This window comes from Aspergillus ibericus, assembly GCF_003184845.1.
Source record: "Aspergillus ibericus CBS 121593 unplaced genomic scaffold BO80scaffold_7, whole genome shotgun sequence".
Lineage (NCBI taxonomy): Eukaryota > Fungi > Ascomycota > Eurotiomycetes > Eurotiales > Aspergillaceae > Aspergillus > Aspergillus ibericus.
In genome coordinates, this window is record NW_020292105.1 from 557,187 (window position 1) to 579,293 (window position 22,107).

Here is a 22,107-nt window from a genome sequence, read left to right on the forward strand (position 1 = left end):
TGGACCACGGTTTTGATGAGTGTATGTGTGTCTGAGACATTGTTTTGTGCATTGGATTGGAACGAGTCTCTTTGTTGTAAAGGATATATGCATTAATTGACAGGAGAATGGAAAAACAGGGAGAGAATGTGTGTGTGTGTGTGTGTGTGTGGTGAGTGATGAAATTATACAGTGCACCACATCATTGATCTGCGTATATCCTGCAGACATCACAGTAGATGCGTTTTGGACATGTCAGTGTTGGATGTGAAGATGAATCCAAAGGTGTATTAAAGATGGAGGCTGGTTGAGAATGATTCTTAGAGATTCAAACAGAAACATTGGATTGTAATTTAGTGGGTTGGGGCTTGGTTCGAAGATTGGTGGGTGGTGGTGTTAGGCTGGGAGGATTGCAGCATTGATATGGGTAATGTTCGGGGATCGGTCGTGGATTGTTAGGATGGATATGAAAATGAAGCTGTGGAAGGAAGGTTTGAAGTTTGATATCGGGGAGGATGTAGGTCGAGGGTGAGACGTGATGTTGAGTGTGTTTGTCGATATTTTTGTGGAGTACAGCATGTACATGTAGATCGATGAAATGATACCAGACCGTGATATTTCAGACTGCATTACTATAGTAGCAACAATCTACGCCTTAATCTTCGGCTGCCGGATCATACAATACAGCTGGTTTGATTAGCCCACCCACAAGAATCCCAACCCAACCGGGGTAAAAAACATACCTTGCACCGATCCCGCCCATCCACGCAATCAATCTCACTGACCAACTCAAACCCCAACTTCTCATAGATAGCCAAGTTGGGAAACCCCTTCGAACTCTCCAAGTAACAGGGCATACCCTCGGCATCGGCCTTCCGACTCACCACCTCGACCAACTTCCGTCCCACCCCCATCCCCCGCATCGACGAATCCACCGCAATCACATTACAAAAGTAATACCCTCTCGGATCGGTCCAGACTTTCTCATGCGTCTGGTGCTGGCGATCCTTCCACATCCAATACCGACGGACGTTTAACCCGCCCCGGCCCCCGAACTTGATGTTGAAGAGGAGTTGGCGGAAGGAGAGCAGCCAGTCCTGGGCCCAGACGGACCACGGGATGGGTTGGGAGGGGGGTTGTGGGCTGTACCACCAGCACACGCCGACCACGGTAGGTCCAGCGGCGGGGTATTTGTCGGAGGGGTGCTTCGGGGCGGGCGATTTGGCGACGTAGATGGGCTCGTTGCAGGAGAGGCCGTAGAGGAAGTGTGCGGTCAGTGAGGCGGCGTTGCGGTGGATGTTGAACTGTGGGAGTTGGTTATTTAGGGGGGGATGCAGCAGGGTAGGCAGTTGCTGGGTGGGAGGTGGGAGGGAGGTCTACATGTACAACTACCTAGGTGTGTACATATTCATTCGAGGTACCAATACCCCTCGGGGGATGCGGTACCTGAATGGAGGGACTACTTACCCCGGATGGATCGTTAAATACCCAGTGAAAGTACGGATCGTCGGCAAAGGCTTTCTGAATGCATGCTACGGCCTCGGGAATGTCCGCCTTGGTTAAGGGGAGGATTTCGATGGCCATGATGGGTGTGATTTGCTTGCTTTGAATATGGGTTGGATTTGGTTTAGGGCTGGGATGGATTGGTTTGGAATAAATAGTTCAATAGATAATCAATTGGGCAGAGATTCAATTCCTACTGGCCCTGCGGATCGGTTGCGAGAGGGCAATGGTATATGCGTGAGAATGACGGCGGAGGGGATAAAGAGAGAGCGCCATCTATTGATGGAAGCCGGAGAGATAAGACGGGATGATAAGGGGAGGGTGAAGAGCGGCGAGCGCGGATGAGGAGGAACCGACCAAATTCGATGAAAATCGATGATGGATGATGAATGACGGAGGATGAATGCGAGGAGAAAGCCGGTGAGGGCGTACAGGAGTTTATACGCCCGCTGAGCTGCTCTCTCCTGCGTTCTCAATCAGGCAAGTCCTACACCGACCCCGTGACGGCCCGCGCTAACCGGGTCCGGTAGTTCGACGCGGCGGCGCCCGGCTCTGCGCGCCCCCTTCCCCGCCAATCATGGCCCTGGGATCGCCCACCATCGACGATCGCCAAGCCGCTAGACGAGATCCGGCAGGTTGTGCCGGGCTGCAGCTGGCCTTATCCCCCGTGACCCGATAAGCAGCTGGGGATGGCTTCGTGGGATGCTGAGATGTGGAGTCGTCTGCCAACTGCCGGTTCAGTAAGGGGTAATTGCCCAGGTAGTGGGACTGGGATATGATAGGGTGGGTGCTAGAAAGCTTAATATATTGAGTTACGTGGTACCTTGAGAGGGCTATCAGATCCGACCACTATGTGCTGGAGGCTGTGTTATCTATTCACATCAGTATCGTGCAAGGGGTCCCAAGCCGCAGGTGTAGTGTGCTGGCAGCGCTTTCCAATACGATGATGGGGTAATGCAATCGCCACAAGGTATGCCTGGGTTGTGCCCTACCGCGCTGACCGTTAAATCAAACGAACTGTATGCGTTGGCTATACACATGGGATACAGAGATACCCAATGACTTGTGGATTGTTTCTCAGGCTATTTGTCTGCTCGATCGCAGCAGATGTGATGCCAATTTGCAGTCTTTTTGGTCCCGCACCATGTAGGCCCTGGTGAGTTGTTTGTATGTAGCTCGCTGAATAGCCACATGTAACGGGCTTCATGTCGTCTTTGGCCTTTTCATCGTCATAGTTTCGAGTCCGGTTTTGTATATCCTGTTACTGTCATCCCCTGCTTGAATGATCTATTTGCCTTCTGCATATTTTCAAAGTGTGGCGTGGCACTTGATTCAGGGCAATCCTATGAGACTGGTGGTTTTATGTTGGAACTCTTAACCAATATGGAACACCGACATATCCCTGCCATCTGGGGAGCAGACGGAGATAAGGTGTCCCAACATTGTATGCAGACCTATATATAAAAGTGAATCCCAACACGGGCTTGGAAGTAGTATTGGCCTGTTGGAATTGTCTACTGTCATCTATCAGTTTTAAAGCTTCAGATTGTTATCATGTGAGCCTGTTTTTGAATGTTCAGGTAGGATCTGAATTGATGATTTGACATCAAGCACTACGTAGGCCAAAATGAATATATCCCTCCTTAGCCCCGGGCGTAGAAGGTAAAAATATGGCATGTCTCAACATTTGGTCTAGGCAGAGTCCGTGGGGAATATATACAGTAGATCTTATGAATATGGATAACGATGTGAGTGAGATTGCTGGCCAGAATGGGGAAAAAAAAAAAGAAAAAGAAAAAGAAAAAGAAAAAGAAAGAAAGAAAGTAACCGTTTACATTATTTCTGAAGGAACTGAAGGAAGCTGGATAGCTTCCTGAGCTTATTAGGCAATCTATAGAGGGTGAGATGTGGTATCCTAGGATTAGATTTCTGGTGGATAGACCCAATCCAGTAGACCTTACGGACATCATTTCTACACTATTTCCGTGAGGTATACCTACTCAATGCTATCACAGTGAGTCACCGTTCATTCAGCAGGCAAATTCCATGCCTGTTCCGCCGCAGGATTAAGTCCTTCTGACCCCCGGACACACATTGAGACTGTAAGATCCCCGTGGTGGATTCTCTAGTGCCTACTTTGCCATGTCCCGTCATGTAAAGAGTCCATGTATAAGTGAAATCAGACGATCACAGTATAAGTTGGATATGCCCCCCGAAGTCCAACCGATACGTGAGCGCCACCCTGTCGACGCACCTCTCGGGCAATGCATTTACATCACCCCTTCCATTATGAAGATATCAAATTGCCAGATCTGTTCTAGGTGATTCACGTGGTTATAATGTGAAAGGAACACCGAGTCTGTTTACCCTCAGCGACTGACCTGAGACAGGCGGCCGAAAGGAGGCTTAGGTCTACCATTTGGCGCCATAACCTTCGAATTCCCTGAAATATGTGGGGAACGTTCCTCTGGGACATTTGTTCCCCAATGGAGAAGAAAGTCCGACTACTTTGCATCCTGACTTATATCCTCAGGACAGAGGGTCGCATGGTGAGGTCTCCTACCCATTGGAGGGTCCGGCATAGGCAAGGGGATGATAATTACTTGCAAAATAGTCGGCAGTCACGCCGGCGAAAAGGTCCATCCGTGACAGTGGCTGCCGGCAAAGCTGTCGGGACCCATGCAGTTGGACCCGAATCCGTCGGTGGGGTCTCAGGTGGGAAAATGAAAGCATTCGTGATGATCGGGGGTCGGGTTTCTGTACCTGTTAGGGGCAGCCGGGGATGGCAAAAGGGATGGGAAAGGGGGACCATACCTTGGAGTACCAGTGTAGTTGCAGCGAGTAGGGCTTGCGCGGAAGGGGAAGAAGGGCAGCCATGCCACGACCAAGCCAGCACTGTAAGTGTGACAATCGGAGCAATCCAATCTGGGCGTGATCGGTGAGTGTGACTGGACCTTTCCTCAGTTTCCGTACCTACCCCCCCGCTGCTGAAGGGTGGAGAAGGGGAAAAGAGGATGAAAATGTGAGAAGGGTTGGCCTGGGCTGTGAATAAGGGCACGAGGTGAAGGCGAGAGAGAGAGAGAGTGAGAACGACGGGGAAGCCGGAACCATGGTGAAGAGCTCATCCCCAGACACCACCTCCCCCTATTCCATCAACCCCCCTTCTCAGGATGACTTACGTCAACCAAGGCAGCGTGCTTGGCGTCGGCGTTCTCTTTACCCTGCTGGGAACCTTGGCCATAGCCGCTCGGTTTTATGTCCAAGGTCGAAGTAGGCGGTTGGGAGCTGATGATTGGATTGCCCTGGCAGCATGGGTGGGATGGCCCTCTTTCACGGATTCAATGCTTATAGACGAATTGGCTAACGGGCGGATTGGCATGCAATAGGTACTCGTGACAGCTGACGCTGCGATCATGATCGCCGGTAGGAAAAGCCCCTCCCCTCTTCCCATGACGGTCTGGCAATGAAGCCCAGCTCATCGAGGACCGTGAACAGGTGCCACGACACGTACCGTGGGCAGCCATTCACCTGAAGGGATTGCCACCGAGATTCTCTACTACGATGGATGGGACCAAGTTCTGCTGGAACGGGTGAGCTTTCTCTCGTCCCCTTGGCATCCTGGACAGTGCTGATCCATCCCCCGACGCGCAGTTCGAGTTCCCCTTCGATCTCTTCCAAATCGTGGCGCTGGCAACCCTCAAACTCTCGGTCCTGTTCTTCTACCGGAGAATCTTTGTGGGACGGATCTTCAACATCGCCAGCTGGGTGCTGACCGGGGTGGTGATCGTCTGGGCAGCGACCTTTGTGATTGCAATTCTGTCGGCATGTGGCACGCGGATTATGGCCAATTTCGGCACCCTGGGCGATCTCAAGACCGAATGTGTGGATACCTTTTCCATTCTGATCGCCCTCGCAGCGTCAGATGTGACGGTGGACCTGATCATGCTGGCCATTCCCCTGCCTCTGGTAAGCGTTTCTGCAGTCCCGCATGGCCCCCCTCCATCGACTGGGAGAACCTCACTAAAAGGTACAAGGTACTGTCTCTCCATCTGCCGTTGAAGAAGCGCATCGGGATCCTCGGAGTCTTCCTCGTGGGATCAGCGTGAGTCCAGGCTTCTCGACCATTCACCCCTCAAGCGATCAACACTAACCATTCCAGTGCCACGGCATGCGGTATGGCTCGGATGGCGCTCTTCGCCAGCATCCTCGGACCCAAATGTATGTATGCTCCTATCGCAGCCCCCACCAGCAGGCCCATGACCCTCCACTAACCCTTCATAACCGTAGTATTCTCCGAAAAGACCGTCGGGGGCGTCTCCTCGAGCGATGACATCGGTCTGTTCTTCCTCCCCCCACCCCTCTCTCCCTTCTCTCACCCACAGCACTAACTCCATCACAGGCATCGTCAGCATCCTCATGTTCTGGGGCATGCTGGAGATCGGCATCGCCATCGTCGCCATCTGTCTCCCCATCATCTACCGGCTCGCCCGGGACGCTTCACCGGGCCATTTCCTCAACAGCCTGTTGAGTCTCCGACCCCTCCGTGGCTCCACGACCAGCAAGAATGCGTCCTTCACCGAGTTGGATTCGCATCAAATCCAGGGCTCGCTGCCACATCACTCCAGGGGTTACCGCGATGATAGCAGTGCGGATCTCCGAGTCCCCCTGAGTCCCGGAAGGAGTCCCGGAGCCCCGGGATGGTCATCCATGTGGAAGGATGATTCATCTTCCGTCCCCCTGCAGGGTCCGGTACATGCGGTTGCGGTGAGGGAGGAGTCTCGTGGGTTGGACCCCGCTACGGGTCAGATCTGGGAGATGCGCGAGATTAAACAGACGGTTGAGGTGGTTTGAGAGGGGGGGACATGGTAGGTTGGGTACTACTATCTTTCTTTTAAATTCTGTGTTACTATGTATGCAACGCTGCCTAGCCGGGGCAGGACAATCTCTATTACTTTTACATCTTCGTTTTTCTTACATTCTTGTATGCATATATTTGAAGGCATATCGGCCCCTAGCACCGTCGTCAAGACCTGCGCAATACATTTTGTTGATCTATTCGATTGATCGAGTCATTGTCGGCCCGCTTATTCTATGTGTGGGGAGAGCCACCAAATATATATCTCTCGGACTAAAACAAACCAGGAACGAGGCCCCATATTCTCAATTTCTCCCCCTCACGGAGCGAACTCTTCAAGTAGTAAAACCACAATCGTATATCTACACACGAAGACAAGTCTCAGATACCCCCCTCGCCATCCACGGCGAAATGCTTTACATCTGACGACGCATCCGGCCAAGATCCCGACGCTTCGATGCAGCCGAGATCGTCAGCGTCTCGGAGATCCCCGCCGTGCATTCCGTACCGGCTGCCATTCTCTGCGACGCATCCCATTCGCCGTTGACGCAGCGCTGGAAAGCCGTGCCGCCGTTGCAGTACCAGTAGTCTTCTTGGCTGCAGGAGCCGCTGAGGACGCCGGAGGTGGTGGAAGTGGAACTGGAGGTAGCGCTGGTGGTGGTGGAAGTCGAGTCGAAAGTACTGGAGACGTCGATGTTTCCGTTGGATTCAACCATGCCGGGCTGGGTTGGACCGCCGATTGGGCCAGTGCCGGACTGGGTGTTGGTGCTACCGGTGCTGCTGAAGCTGGTGGGCTGGGCACGAGTGGATGTGACCATGGTGGTCGGGGAAGTGGCAGAAGACACGGCAGCAGAGGTCACGATGGTAGCCTCGGTGGTTGAGGCACTGGTGACAGCCGCAGTAGTCGTGGCAGCAGCAGCAGTGGCGGTACTGCCCGCAGTATAGAGAGTCGGTCCGGGAATGGTGTAACTGCTGATGGTCTGCCAGATGTCGATGTAGATGCCAGGATCGGTGTCCTGGTACAGCGCAGTACCCAGGGTTCCGCTGGGAGTGGCCGTACCGCTGCCAGTGACATTCAGGTTGATGCACTGGGGATAGTTCTGGGCCCCATCCAGGTCCTCTGCACCGTGCAGCGCGATAATCTCGTGACGGAGAACGTAGTTCCCAGCTGCGATGTCAGTAGGAATGGTGATGTTGCGGCTGTAGCTGTTATCGATGAGCTCGTCGGTAGCCCATGTACCAGGGATGTCGGTGTCGTCGATCAAGCCGCCAGCGTCGATCTTGAAGAACTGCAGGGCTGTCTTGTCGACATCCGAGCAAGAGCCGTTGCAGTTAGCCAGGTAGGTGATTACCGGCCCGTGGTGGTCATCGGGCCAGGTGTTCCAGGTCAGTTTGACCGTTCCACCAGGGGCAACCGGGGCGGCAAGCGCACCCGGAGCGGAGCCACGGTGGCAGATAATGTTGGCGCTGTCATAGTTGGTGGGAGAGACGTAACCATCATCGGTGGCATTGGTGGACCAGGCAATCAGCTCGGGAGGGTCCGACTCGTAGTAGTAGGTGTCGACCAGGTAGCCACTGTATGTGGTGCCATCCACCTCGATACTGGAGACATAGCCATGGCCTGCCACCACAGAAGCCGAGGCCAGCAAAATACTGGCAACCTTGGAAAGAGACATTGTATAGCTTCCCGCACAGCGGAAGAAAAATGGGGGTCAAAGAATGGAAGAACTTCAATCAATGAAGTTCAGGAAAGGAATGAATGACTGGAACGAGAAGAGAAGATCGCCTGTAGAAGGGAAGCAGTTCGGTGGGATCGATCACGCTATTTAACATCTGGCGATTGGTGTTCAACACACATGGACCTGGTTCACCCTAAGCGACGCTCCGTGGCTCCAGATCGCGTAGCTTTGATGAAGGGGCACTGATCACATCCGATCGACAAAGACGTGCATGGTGGTTTGTTGGGCTCTTCCGTCCGACTAGCTGTTTCAGCTGTCTGGTGGACTTCGCCGAACCATCTGGATGACGTGTTTGCATTAGGCTGGACAGACTGTTCTTGTATTGCCAGGTTTCTGGTCAGGATAGTCGGCAGTTCTATGACCACTGTGTAGCTGATGTGCGGGTTTCACCTCTTGGTGCAGGTCACGGTGTCGCAAACTCACTCCAGGTAGAAAAGAATCAGCCCTTCACACCAAGCATCTTCAGCCTTTCAGGACGCGGTATGGAGTATGTCCCGAGATGTCGGATGCTCATCTGCGGGGAACCCACTGGAGTGTCGGACATAAATTAGGGTCCGGCAGATCGGGGATCCAAGCGAAGGGAAGAAACACGCCAGCGCCTAAGCGAGATGAGATGCTGCCCGGCCCCACCGTTCATTCCCGAGTACTTTTCCTTTAATTAGCTGTGCAACCTTTGCCTCTGTGCGCAATGACTCGAGCGAGGCAGCCGCCTTTTTATTATCGCTTTCGTCTGAACGAATGGCAAGTCTTTCCCGGGGTGCATCCCAGTTGGAGCAGCCCAACCGCCTCTTGAGGTGGTCAGCCCTGCAATAATACCTAGATATCTGTTTAGAGGAAGAGTGTCAACTTAAAAGATAGCAGCACTTCTCTCCTCTGCCATTCCCAAAGCTCAGAAGAGATAGGTGGTCCGATGAGAAAGCGATAGGCAAACCCTCACCTCACTTCGATTCGTTTAGAATCCTAGCGCGTGAGGGACGGGTATGGGAAAGTACACTGCGATGTCTAGCAACGGTCTGGAGTCAGTAGCAAGTTCCTGCACTGGGTCTGAACGATGCTACTCAGGGATGGGGAATAGACTGAACGGTGATTGGTGTGTATCGAGAGTCCTCCCAGCTACGGATGGATTCAGTTTCCTAACAGCGCCGGGCATTAGCACTATCGCTTAGAGAGGGCAGATCCACGCGGATGGTTCTGACTAGTACATTCGTCTCCGCTGGTCCAATCTTGCATCTCGGTAGGTGGAATCACGCCAGCCGAATCAAGGGCTGGGCAGTTTCTCAGGACTGTAGGCAATGCGTCGGGCTATGCAATGACATGGGCTAGGATGCTGTATGAACAGGTAGAATTGATGGGATTCAGAGTTAAAATCATGGATGAGGGAATGGGTGTAATACGGCCATAAATTGGTATACAACTTCCGCTCGGCTTCGGTCTTGGCCAGGCCCACAAGAATGTCCTTGAATCGACGACTGTTCCCTCGGGCCGTCTCATAATCTGCCGGATCGACCATCCCGTCGACTGGCAGCACCCCTTGATCGCGAAACAAGGCCAGCATTTGCCCAATGCCATCGATATTCTTCTCCTCTTTAGCGTGAGACTCGAGGTCACTCGCCGAGAACTGAATTGGACAAGGTGGCTGATTGCCCGGGAATATGTCCTGCCACTGACGGGCTACGGCTATTAAGGACTGACGGAGGAAGAAGAGAACACGATTCCCCCACATCCCAGTGACGAGCCAGACCGGCTTCTGCAGGACGGGAACCGCTCTTTGACGGAGGACGGCCCAATCTCGAGGGGGCACGCTTATAGACCTGCGCTTCATAGTATTTATGGATGGTCTCACTCTCCAATCATCCTCGATCACCTGCTTGTCGCTGTCGCTAAGGGTATCGAAATTGGCGGGCCACTCGGAAATGGCCCAACCATCTTGCACCGGTCGTTTGGAAAGCTCCTCCTCCTCGTGCGATCTGATCGCATCCCGTCAGTTCAGGGGGATGGAAGTGGCTGGTTCACTTACAGCCAGCGGTGTCTGCTGTATCTGTAGAGGTCTTCCTCGGGGAATCTCTCATCTCGGGACAGAAATTAGTATCGCCTTTGAAAGGACTGGCGGGATTCACGTACAGGTTTCCATCTGGTGTTTCGGTGTAAAGTTCTGGTGAGTGGCATCGGGTTGCTCTCCCGCCCGGACTTGAGGATAGGCACCGTATGCCCTGAGACGGCTGACGGGGCAGGACTCGCTGACAGAGCCTGTTTTATATACTCATGTAAGCGGCTTGTGGTCTTTGGTACATGCTTTTTGCATGTGCAATTTTGCGAACATCTAAGAAGTACTCGGTCTATGGCCGTCTTGAATGCAACACGCGGAGGCGGATTTACTGCCATCCCGATGTACCCCGTCCAGCCAATCACAAAAGGGAATGGTCTAGTAGTAGCCTTGGAGACTCGCAAGGAAACTGATTCAGCTTGGAATGGCATGTCTCAAGCAACTAGCTGAAAGAGGCTGGTGAAGAAGAAGTCGGAATTAGCGCTGGGGTGGAGGTCTGAAGATAAGTATGTGGTTCTTGCTCGGTCGGGTCCGACTCAAGACCACCACAAGCATCAAAGGGTTGAATCAGCTTGATGTCATGATACCTGATGCCAAAATAACCGGTAATTTCATGTTGAGACATGCTATTTCTACCTTCTACGGCCGAGGCTAAGAGGGGATATATTCCTTTTGGCCTACGTGATTCTTGACAATTCATTATAGCATATGATCCTATCCTTCAAGGATTCTGATATGGATCGCTGTCTCTATCTATCGTGATTCAAAGTGTACGTCAGTATGCCAAGTAGGGCATTTCAAGGCTTGGATGCAATCCAACTAGGTTCTTAGTTAAACGAAATTTTTTCCGGACTTGCTATAGTGATAGTCTAATGACTTCGATGACAAAACGATGGTATTAGCGAGATTAGACTATGCGGGGAGATCAAAGTCCTTTTGTATGTCTTGAAAGTGTCTTGAATTACCTAGTTCACGTAGGATATCTTCTCCTACGAGTCGAGAAACTAGAACGTGCCACAGTTGGAAACGCCTGTTACTCTCTCGTATGGCTTGAAAATATGGGCATCTGACTTGTGGATTAGCCGGTACGTGTTTGAGATAACACGACATCTAATCCATGTGGATTGAACCGTACACGCATCTAGCTTGTATACCTCTAGCTGTTCCACCTCCGGAATGAGACAATCGAGCATTGATCAAAGCTTGGGCCTAGATACACGCCGTCCCTTAGCCACCATCCGTGCATATGGATGGGTAGCAGACCCAGGGACCAGATGGTCGATATCCCCCGTGTTGACGAGATGGGGACCCGCTTGGTCAAGGCTGGTGATACCGGTATTCCGCATTGCCGTTTCCAATTCATCTCTCATGACTGGGCCACTTGTTAGCAAGAAATTGTATCAGAAAAAGGAAACGGAACACGTACTATCAATCAGATGCTCCACCCCCTCCTGGCCATAGTTCGCTGCAAAGAGCATACTGCGTCCCATTCCCACCGCTGTGGCTCCCAGACAGACTGCTTTTAGGATGTCCGTTCCCCGGCGGATCCCGCTGTCGACGTAGATCTCCATTCGATCGAAGATTTCCGGGCACCGCTTGTGGAGCTCCAGAAGCGTCACAATGGATGGTGGGCTGGTATCGAGGTTGCGCCCACCGTGATTGCTCAGCATAATGCCATCCAGTCCGGCTTCCATGGCGAGAATAGCATCATCCGCGGACATGACACCTTTCAGACATACCGGCAAATGCGTATGCTGTCGCACCCATACCATATCCTCCCAGGTCAGCCCAGGGTCGATGAATCCGGCCATGACGCGACCGAGGCCGCCGCCTTTCTTGTCGTTCTTTGCTTTAGATGGGGCCATTGGGACAGACAACGTCTCGTCGGCTTTAACGCGCTCATCCGCCTCTCTCTTCCCAGGCCAGGCGGCATCGACCGTTACGAAGATGGCCTTGATGTTGGGGTGGGCAGAACATTGGCGGAGAAGAGCTGCGGATTTCTCGCGGTCTCGGTTCACGTATAGTTGGAAGAAGAAATTTGCAGAGGGTGCAGCATTCCGGAGGTCCTCGAGAGGATAGGAGGAATTGTTGGAAATCTGTAAGTAGTCAATACGGTCACGCTTATGGGAACGTCTCTAGATATAAGGGAGAAGTATACCCCCTGGAAGATGCCTTTATTCTCGCACGCCCTGGCAATGGCAATTTCACCGTCCGGATGAATGAGCTTGGCCATCGCGGCCGGGCTGACGAACAACGGGAGGCGCGTGTCGACGCCAAGCAGCGTGGTTGTCGTGTCCACTGACCGCACATTCCGCAGGACCCTGGGCCGCAGCCAGATGCGGTCGAAGCAAGACTTGTTGGCATTCCGGGTGAGCAGGTCCGTCGCAGCACTGGAATAGAACGCCCATGTTTTCTTGCTGGCCGTTTTCGAGGCGACCACTTCGAAATCATGGGAATTGATGAGAGTATGAAGGGGCGGTTTCTCGTTCTCCAGGAGGACTTGGGGATTTTCAGTCGGCGGCTGCTTCACCCATTCATCGTTGATTGTCGACTCATCCAAGGTTCCCATAAGTCTCTCGGGTGATAGTTGTGTTTTGATGACACTCGGGGCATGGACTTCTGCGTATGCTGTAGTAGCGTCACGGCCGGCGTACTTTAAGATAACTACGGCGTCGGTCAATCGCCATGTTTTCTGAAAATGGGTGACTCATCTCACTTGTAGAACCTCCCGGATGCTCCTCCAAGAAATCCGTCACATCCCAGACCTGGTTGTCGACCACAATCCAACAGTCTTCGGGTGTCTTGTGCTGGGAGATCTGCTGTGCCGACCAACGGGCCCTATCCGTCATTGCGTCGGTTCTGGATTACTGATCTGTTGCATGAACACCCGAATAGATGATGGAGGTCGATGGAAGGGAATGTCCAGAGTTGCGCGAATCTAATCAAAGGCAGAGACAGAGCAAGCCGGGCCGGTAAGCATGATATAGCTCTTCCCCAGCGGGCGGGAAGCAAATGGCCCGCGTGCTTCGGCACATCATCAATGCGGGGAGACGCTAGCCGCAGCCTGTGCTGGCCAAGTGGCGCCAATAGTCTCGGGGCTCGGAGTATCCCTGCCCTCGTTCTTTTGGTTGGGTTGGCATGCCAGCAAAGGTTCACGGGCCCTGCTGAACGCTCCCATTCTCGCCGTGAGAATTGAATTGGAAAAGTTTCTGACATGGCATGCGCATGTCAGCACCCACCATCATGGGAGAGCCAGAATGGGGATTGGCGGTGCGGGAACGTCGGGGAAGTCGGAGTATCGCCGAGTCTTTGCGGCGGTCGGGCATCTCTCCGCCCCGGCCAGTGGCCATCTGGCGGCAGGTCCTAGTACTTATACTCCGCTCCCCTTATCTTTCGCCGTTCTACTGTCTACATAAGCACTCGTCCGAGGGTGCAGTTCCTGTTATTTCATTCCAATGGATTCGTGTATGTATGTGGATTATGTGCACGTGGAACATAGGACTTCAATCTAACATTCAAATCTTTCGCCCTCCATGGCTACCATCATCCCCCGCCCCTGTCGTCGAGCTCAATTCGCAGAATGCTTCGCTATGCTTTGGTCACGCAGACGAGGAGCTCCTCGAGGTACTTTTTGATTTTGGCGGAGCGCCACCGGTGGTGAGGATTGGGCTCCAACATGCCCCGGATGCAGGTCGTTAGGGATTCGCCTACCGATATTTCAGAAGGTAGTTTGATAGATCCCATGTCGAGCTTCTCTTTGAAGTCATCTGGGAGACACGGGCCAGATGAGGGGTGGCCTCGGGTGAGTCCGGTAAGGACTAACTGGCGCTCCATTTTCGTGTTTAGTGGGTAGAGCAGCTCGAACAGGATAACTCCGAGGGCGTAGACGTCGAGTGTCTCATCGACCACATATAGAGGCGGTTCCTGGGCGGGACAGCGTGGGCTTGAGGTTATTCCGGACCTGTCGGTGGGATGAGGTGGGCGATAGAATTCGGTTCCCACGACGGGGTGAATTTTTGTGTCTGCATTGGTTGCGGATGGGGTGTCTGGGGAGCAGTCGCTAATGTGCGAAATATCTGCAACAAGACCAAAGTCACCGATGCGAGGGTGGCAGTAATGATGGATCGCTCCATGCGATTTCCCACATGGAAGGCATCCGTCTATGTGCTTTTTGTCGGGAGAGGAGAGGAATATGTTGGCTGGTTTGAGATCGCGGTGGACGATGCCTTTGGAGTGGAGATAATCCACCCCAGAGAGTATATCTAACATTAGTTTTAAAGAAGGCACTAGGTGGTAACAGTGGCGCCGAGGAAGCTTTGGGTCATGTTTCATGCTCGCACTTGGTTGGGGGTTCAGGTAGGAGCCCAGTGAGATCGGATGTAGCGACATTTGAATGTGCAGGACAACGGCAGGGACCTGGGCTCCGCTTCGGTATCTTCGTTGTATCTGTAGTTTGGAAGGATCCTCGCTGAACCCGTCCGTGAAGATGTCATCATCCGTACCACCAAACGTAGACAGCGGATCTTGGGACCGAGGACTAAAATTGCGTGGAATGGACTCCACTTCGTCGTCGTCCTCGGCACTAAGTGCAGAGCTTGTTTTGGATGTATGGGAGCCCAGTGTGACATGACTAGGCCTGCGATGGTGTCGGTCTGATATTTCTGAATCGTGTTCCAATGATAAAGAGCCTTCTTGTGAAATGTGTGATGTCTCCGAATGTTCGAAGACGATCCCAAAGCTCTGGCTACCGGCCATTCCATGGCTCGAAATGTGGGATTGTGTATGCTCGAATTCGAGATCGACAGACTCTTCCTGCATGGACTGAGCGTACCCTGCAGGGTGTGCCTGTTCGACCCAGGCTCCGTAATATCGGACGACATTGGTATGCTCGAGTCGAGCAAGCGTTCGGATCTCCTTCATGATGTTTTCGAGTTGATTCTGACTTCCACACTGCAGCTGCTGAAGCCGCCGTTGGCTGAGGGGAATCTTCTTGATTGCGTAGCTCTGGCCATCGATGTGGTTTCTCACATGGTATACTTCGCCAAAAGAGCCGCGACCAAGCACTTTGACTTCTGAAAACTCCATGGCATATCGAGACATGTGACCGCTTGGAGGGGGCGGATTAGGCTGAAACAGAGGGAAGCTAACGGGCGAGCTCCCGGTAAGAGGCAATGGACGATTTAGCAGAGTTCCCAAGTCAAGCTGAACGTTTTCCAAAGGATTAACATTTTCGTTTCCGATCAGTCGTTTTTGGACGTCCGCCATTCCAATACCATGGCGTCTTGACTGCAACGTGTCCAAATTTGCATTACTCGAGCGTAGTTGTAGAGCCTTGGATTGCTCTGATCCTGATGCTACATCTGCAGCGCCTGTAATACCTGGTTTTTGTCCCGTGCCATCATTTATGTTGAGTTTCTCCAACACCGGCACACCCAACAGATCAAGGTTATCGCGATAGTACTGTCGTGTTGATCCCCATTCATCCCCCTCGATACCTTCCGTCAACGCGCCAAGCGAAGATAGGAATTCCGACTTATGCGTGTACAACTTGTTCCCGAGATATCGCACCTCGGGCGAATCCCGCGTGAAACGTTTGTGTGACCCATGCCGCGCGTTGAGAATATCTGCAGCTCGGCTCAGACAATAGAATTCAAGGAGGGCTGCTGTCATCATGTTTGCGTGGCCCTTGGTATCACCTCCTTGCAACGAATTGGATTCGACATCGGGGGCCTTATGAGCATCCTCCGCCAGAAGAGGAGGGCTCCTGCCTCCATTCCTCTTTTTGTGCTGTTTAGGTTTGACGGGAGAGTGCTGTTCCGTAGCAACAGCATGCTCACTCTCATCAGAGCTAGACTGGGAGTCCGAAGAGGATACCTCACCCGGAGATCTGAACAAAGACATCTCGACTATGATATTCACAACAAAGATCAACGGAGATAACGATCGGAGTTAAGAGCAAGCAGAACGGGAATAGCCCGACCATCTACGAGCCCATCACTAGTCGGACGAGCGGAAGCGAGCGATGCAACAGGGCGCGGGGTATATACTGCTTGATTGTATTTGAACATTCGACAGATCTGTCAAACTATGCGAACGATATCACTGAGGCCCGCGCTGCGATCGATGGGCAAGGCAAAACAACGGATGCGCGCCCCTGAATTTGAAGGTCACTTTGCAAGATGCCACGGTTTCTATTTGATTTTCGATCTGCTTCGATTCGGGAATAGCTCAGGGACCTTCAGCCTTCCATTAGATTCCAAACATCCATGCCATTGATAGGGCATGCATCGGCGGTGGCACGGCCGGCGCGGTCGCTGCCTGTGTGGAGATTCCCGGTGAGGAGAGTGCGGCAATTTAGGAAGGACTGAAGATCACTGGTGGTAGTATTTGGTAGATTCCAAGTGAATTCCAGCAGATTTGGTGGGATGCTTTCTGCCGGTGGGCGGGGAGCGCCGCTTTTCCGTGAGTCACAACACCTCAGTATGCCTCAGGCAGCAAGCATCATCCCCTCGGGCTCTCGTCCATCTCATCCTCCGTCTCTCATCTCCCCGTCTCCACAGCCACTTTTGCTCCCCGGAGTCGTGCAACTCTTCCGATATATCTAAACTACTTTATGACATCATCCTCTTATTATCAACAAGCCGCCGGATGCTCCGACGGATGTGGGTGGGGTTTGTCTCAAACTGAGCTTGTCCAACACTATATATAGTCCTAAAAATATGCTATACGAAGGGACTACCTAGCGTAAACCCGCAAAGCATACGCGGCCGTCTTGGCTACCATCACCATCTGGTCGTCATATATACTAGCCATACCCCCAATACTCTACCTTTTCATACTCGAAACATTGAAACCATGCAGTCTTCTCATAACGCTGATATTGCCATTGTCGGGGCCGGCATCGTGGGATCGGCCCTAGCATACTTCCTCTCCCTCTCTAGCGGTGACAAGAAAATCGTCCTCATTGACCGCTCCTTGACGCCACTCAAAGGATCCACAGGCCATGCGCCTGGCTTCGTTGGTCAATACAATGACTCTGAGGTCCTCACGCACCTGGCTAAAGACACTGTCCATGAGTATACCAAGATCCCAGGTGGCTTCGACACCGTTGGCGGACTGGAAGTTGCCACGAGCCTCACGGGTGCCGAGCGTCTGAAACGCCGACACGAATCAGCCCGAAGAGCAGGCCTCCCCGCGGAGCTGATCTCCCCCGAGCAAGCAACCCGCCTGGCGCCTGCCCTGATCAAGGGGGACGTCACAGCTGCGTTATACTTCGCAAGTGACGGCGCCGCCAATGCTACCCGGATCACCACGTTCTATCAGGACGAGGCACGTACCAGAGGAGTCGAACTTCTCGAAGCAGATGTCACAAAGGTCCACCATGCCAATGGTCGCGTGAACGGGGTGAGTACCTCGTCGGGTCTCGTCAGCGCCCAAACCGTCATCATCGCCACCGGAATTTGGGCGTCAGATCTCTGCGACTTTGGAATCCCCATTCCAATTGTACCAGTCGCGCACCCGTACATGTACGGCGAATACCACGAGCCGAAGCCGCTCAAGGCGCCCTGGGTTAGATGGCCCGAGCATCACGTCTACGCTCGTGACCATGGCGCGTTCTATGGGCTGGGGTCTTACGACCATCAGCCGATCGCTCAGCAGCCGAAAGATATCGCAATTGGCGAATGGATCCAACAATTTGACGCGACATTGTCTCATGCGCTGCGCTTTATTCCAGAGGAGACGAATTTAACTCCTAGGGAAACGTTCAATGGCATTTTTTCCATGACGCCGGATAATATGCCGCTAGTGGGTGCGATCCCGGGTACGGATGGTCTGTATCTGGCTGCAGCAGTCTGGGTTACGCATGCAGCTGGAGCTGCGAAATTCTTGGCTGGGATGATGAAGGGGGAGGATGTTGATGAGGGTCTGAGGAAGGCGTTGGACCCAAGCAGGTTCCAGGGCCGGGAAATTGAAGAGCTGACGCGGGAGTCGCTGGATGGATATAATGAGATCTATAAGGCTGCGACGGCTTCTCAGTAGTCTGTCAAGTGGTGGCTCGAGTCGGTTTGTATCGTTGAAGAAGCCAGTATTCGAAAGGAAATATTAGTAAATAGCGAAAACGGCGATCGAAATTCATGCTTGGGAGCTTCCCCACAATGTCGAGTCGTCTAGATGTAATGATCAATTTTTCAAGAACCGCACACCTTCATGATTCAAGCGCGCATCCCCGCCGAGAACCACCGAGTGTCTCCAGATCATAACTACTAGAATCGAAACAATTGAAAAGGAAGGTCCAAGCACTAAGAACAAAGAAATCTCAACGGACGGGATGTGTTGACTTTATCTCTCCGCCATCAATTTCCACCCGGATATTGACGTCAGCGTCCCTGACGCGGTCCAGATCCCCGATCGATCTGGACCCCAGAGCTCTCCAAACCCCAGCCATCGCCAATTCCTTTCAAATCTCTCCTGCGGAATGTTTTCCCGGAGCCTACGCGTCTGGCCACTCTTCAATTCCTGCCAAATCCTGTCCCACAAACTGACACCACTTTGCGCGGCCAAACTACCAAGCTGCACCATGCCGCCTCAGAAGCGCAAGACATCGAGCAGCTCAGCCGCGAATGGAACGTCGTCGCACACCAATAAACGCGGAAAGCCCGATCTGACGCGTCCGCATCCCCATGCGAAAGATACCGAAGATTTTGAGATCGTCCTCCGCGAGTTCTATCCCCCTGAGATGTGCAATGAGCGGTGCGGAGCGTACAATGATGGAACGTTGGAACGGCCGATTGAAGCGCTACAGAGGGCATACGAGGATACAGTCGATGAACGGCAGAAAATACGGCCCAATGCTGCTGTTGTACACTGGTTCAAATCGGATCTCAGGTTGCATGATAATCGAGGCCTGCAGATGGCGTACCAGGTCGCGCGCGAACACAACATCCCGCTCATTTGCTTGTATATTCTCTCTCCGGAGGATCTGACAGCTCATTTGGCTAGTGCGCCGCGCGTGGATCTGACACTGCGGACGCTGGAGTTGCTGCGACGGGACCTTAACGAACTGGATGTCCCGTTGTATATGGAGACTCAGCAGAAGCGAAAGGGGATTCCGCAACGGATTGTCGACCTGTGTCAGGAATGGGGCGCGAATCATCTCTTCGCAAATTTGGAATATGAGGTTGATGAGTTGCGGCGTGAGGCGAAGCTGGTGCGTCTGTGTGCGCGTAATGGGATTAAGTTCGAAGCAGCGCATGATACTTGTGTTGTTACTCCAGGGAAACTGTCAAGTCAGCAGGGCAAACAGTATGCGGTTTATAGTCCGTGGTTTCGTACCTGGTGCGCGTTCCTCAAGGAGAACCCGGAGTATCTAGAGGTGGCAGATGAGCCGGGGTCGAATCCTGGGGATGCGCGGAAGCATTTCAAGGGGCTTTTTGACTGTAAAGTCCCTGACGCACCGGACAATAAGCGGCTCTCCGAGGCAGAGAAGAAACGATTCCGTCAGATGTATCCGGAGGGGGAGCATGAGGCGCTCCGGAGGTTAGAAGTGTTTCTTGAGGAAAAAGCGAAGGAGTATGATGATTTGCGAAACATGCTTTCAGGGAGGAATACATCCGTGCTCAGTCCGTATTTCGCGTCGGGAGCGTTGAGTGCACGAACAGCAGTTGTCCAGGCTCAGAAGGCGAACAAGGGTCAACTAGATCGAAACCAGTCTGGCTACATGTCCTGGATCAGTGAGGTTGCCTGGCGAGACTTCTATAAACATGTCCTTGTCCATTGGCCATTTATCTGGTTGGTCCACACCAAATTCACTCGTCCCAGTGCTCCGCACTAACGTTGACTTTCCAGCATGAACAAATGCTTCAAGCCCGAATTCACCGACCTCGAATGGTCTTACAATCAAGGCCATTTCAAGGCCTGGAGCGAAGGTAAGACCGGCTTTCCAATCGTCGACGCTGCCATGCGGCAACTCAATCATGCAGCCTGGATGCACAACCGCACGCGCATGGTCGTCTCCTCATTTCTCTCCAAGGACCTTCTCGTTGACTGGCGTCGGGGAGAGCGGTATTTCATGGAGCATCTGATAGATGGTGACTTTGCCTCTAACCACGGCGGATGGGGCTTTGGTTCCAGCACGGGGGTAGATCCCCAGCCGTATTTCCGAATCTTTAACCCGCTGCGCCAAAGTGAGCGGTTCGATCCTGATGGAGAGTATATTAGGCACTGGGTGCCGGAGTTGCGCGATGTGGAAGGCGCTGCGATTCACGATCCGTACGGCCGAGGAGCTGAAGATGTTGCAGAGAAAAATGGCTATCCAAGGCCTATCATCGATCATTCTGAGAGTCGAGATCGCGCGTTGCAGAATTATAAGAAGGTTGCACAGCGTCACTAACGTTTGTGCCATAGCCTGTCGACTGCAAGAGAACTGAAGATTTGAAATGCCGTCCATAAACATTAACAAGGCAATTGAGCTTGATGGTAATAAATAATATAATAGTCATCTTTTAAGCACTGATGACTTTACACTAGTGAAGGATCGATTAGCAAATTGCTCAAGAAGCTCAAGATTCGATAGTCCGTGCGCATTGCGCAGTGGGGATGTACCCCCAATGCCCCAAAGCCTGGGAATAAAATCAGGTGCTCGAAGAGATGTTTGCTTGCATGATCAGAGATGAAATTGAGTTGAAGCATCTCCTCCGGGTGACATGGCCATGGTGACTAGAGGCCCAGAGTTGGCAGTCAATTTGTTAGCAGGTTTTGTCAATCACGTATCCAGCCCGTCACTCAGCGCAGGATGATTGCTTGCGATATGAGTCACACTTGTATAGATCTCAACACAAAGTCCTTTTCGCATATGGAGCAGAGATACCAACCTGCTGCAGGGCCTCCCGCGACGAGTTCCGCTGATGGAGTTGTGCGGTGTGTTGGTCACACTGATCTTAGTACTTGAAGTACCGGGTTCTTCCAACTCTGCAGGCTTAGCAGCGCATTCAGACCTGCAGTAATATCGATATATTCCACACTTAGCCCAGCAAAAATGTCACACGTCGCCCGGACCCATATTAACCAACTGGTAGAGGTTGACGCTGCTACCTCTTCATAAGTTAGGCCAATGCAGTGGAATCAAGAAAAGTGAGAATGACTCACCTTGCTGGTAGCCCCTCGTTGGGCGGGCTATCTTCGTTGATCAACGAATTGGATGTGTATCTGTATTTGGGACTACATGTCAAAAGTAATATTGACCCATTACTCATAAGGGAACAGACAACGAGTAGCTAGAATCACCTCGGTCATGTGATCGATCCACGGTCGATCGGGTCGTTCCGCCTCTTCTTCTTTCTTGCATGTTATCCTAGGCAGTCATCAGAAACCGGTCATCGGATCATCAACACATTTCCATCTTCAAGGCATCCCTGTCCTAGCAGTTGACCAGAGCGTCCTATACGGGTTCATCCAGGGCGAGTTCTAGGGAAGTGCACCAGCCAGATGGAGATGACTGGATGCAGACTGACAGTCTATACTCTCACCTAATGTGGCTGTGAAGACGATAGAGTTTGCTGATGATGACGAGTTCCCATCGCAGGTGCTACAGTGTCTCACATTCACCTACCGAACCGGGAGTGAGCAAGGATGATCCCAAGACGCAGATTCGGGGGGATGGCGGGGCTTGAGTGGACATGCAGGTGCAGATGCAGAGGTCTCGAATGAAGCAGTAGATAGGACGTGGGTGAGCTGCAGGAACCTGGACTTCCACGCTACTAGATCCCAGTCTGGCGTGATTTATTCTAGGTCGGGGACGCGCGACGATTGTGGGGAGATATATTCCTAGGATACTATTCCTTGGCGATGCGCCGGCACAAAGTGGAAATCCAAACAACTTGCCTATACTTCTTGTGTACAACAACAGACACCATGGAGCAAGGACCAGGGGGCATCCGCGGCGCAAGATGTCTCGTGAAAGACAGAGTTTGCCACCAAGACCGTGAACC

The 22,107-nt window shown here is 52.5% G+C and overlaps 7 protein-coding genes across 7 annotated transcripts; 3 read left to right on the forward strand and 4 right to left on the reverse strand.

Moving 5' to 3' along the window:
• Positions 1–418: 418 nt before the first annotated feature.
• Positions 419–1,880, reverse strand: BO80DRAFT_257087 (GNAT family N-acetyltransferase). Its single transcript, XM_025714698.1, has 3 exons — positions 1,447–1,880; positions 723–1,283; positions 419–666 (listed from the first exon to the last, which is right to left on the reverse strand). Exons 1-3 carry the CDS (start codon positions 1,561–1,563, stop codon positions 628–630), a joined length of 717 nt encoding a protein of 238 aa, XP_025578483.1. The 5' UTR covers positions 1,564–1,880; the 3' UTR covers positions 419–627.
• Positions 1,881–4,652: 2,772 nt separating this feature from the next.
• On the forward strand, positions 4,653–6,333 carry BO80DRAFT_442159 (uncharacterized protein; the record flags this gene model as incomplete). The annotated part of the gene is made up of 8 exons (XM_025721245.1): positions 4,653–4,796; positions 4,869–4,905; positions 4,978–5,072; positions 5,134–5,448; positions 5,517–5,584; positions 5,642–5,700; positions 5,770–5,817; positions 5,882–6,333. 8 exons carry the CDS (start codon positions 4,653–4,655, stop codon positions 6,331–6,333), a joined length of 1,218 nt encoding a protein of 405 aa, XP_025578484.1.
• A 394-nt stretch (positions 6,334–6,727) lies between these two features.
• BO80DRAFT_486510 (lytic polysaccharide monooxygenase auxiliary activity family 9 protein) lies at positions 6,728–8,289 on the reverse strand (the record flags this gene model as incomplete). Its single annotated transcript, XM_025723526.1, has 3 exons — positions 6,728–7,222; positions 7,269–7,990; positions 8,267–8,289. 3 exons carry the CDS (start codon positions 8,287–8,289, stop codon positions 7,194–7,196), a joined length of 774 nt encoding a protein of 257 aa, XP_025578485.1. The 3' UTR covers positions 6,728–7,193.
• Positions 8,290–11,014: 2,725 nt separating this feature from the next.
• On the reverse strand, positions 11,015–13,296 carry BO80DRAFT_499934 (FMN-dependent alpha-hydroxy acid dehydrogenase). Its single transcript, XM_025724210.1, has 4 exons — positions 12,837–13,296; positions 12,279–12,784; positions 11,547–12,216; positions 11,015–11,492 (listed from the first exon to the last, which is right to left on the reverse strand). Exons 1-4 carry the CDS (start codon positions 12,967–12,969, stop codon positions 11,317–11,319), a joined length of 1,485 nt encoding a protein of 494 aa, XP_025578486.1. The 5' UTR covers positions 12,970–13,296; the 3' UTR covers positions 11,015–11,316.
• Positions 13,297–13,514: 218 nt separating this feature from the next.
• BO80DRAFT_257123 (putative protein kinase) lies at positions 13,515–16,114 on the reverse strand. The gene has a single exon (XM_025714699.1). The coding sequence runs from the start codon at positions 16,019–16,021 to the stop codon at positions 13,709–13,711; it is 2,313 nt and encodes a 770-aa protein (XP_025578487.1). The 5' UTR covers positions 16,022–16,114; the 3' UTR covers positions 13,515–13,708.
• A 561-nt stretch (positions 16,115–16,675) lies between these two features.
• On the forward strand, positions 16,676–18,401 carry BO80DRAFT_257148 (NAD(P)/FAD-dependent oxidoreductase). Its single transcript, XM_025714700.1, has one exon. It carries the CDS (start codon positions 16,976–16,978, stop codon positions 18,158–18,160), a length of 1,185 nt encoding a protein of 394 aa, XP_025578488.1. The 5' UTR covers positions 16,676–16,975; the 3' UTR covers positions 18,161–18,401.
• A 913-nt stretch (positions 18,402–19,314) lies between these two features.
• Positions 19,315–20,579, forward strand: BO80DRAFT_422525 (deoxyribodipyrimidine photo-lyase PHR1). The gene is made up of 3 exons (XM_025718842.1): positions 19,315–19,402; positions 19,456–19,909; positions 19,967–20,579. Exons 1-3 carry the CDS (start codon positions 19,348–19,350, stop codon positions 20,508–20,510), a joined length of 1,053 nt encoding a protein of 350 aa, XP_025578489.1. The 5' UTR covers positions 19,315–19,347; the 3' UTR covers positions 20,511–20,579.
• The last annotated feature ends 1,528 nt before the right edge of the window (positions 20,580–22,107 follow it).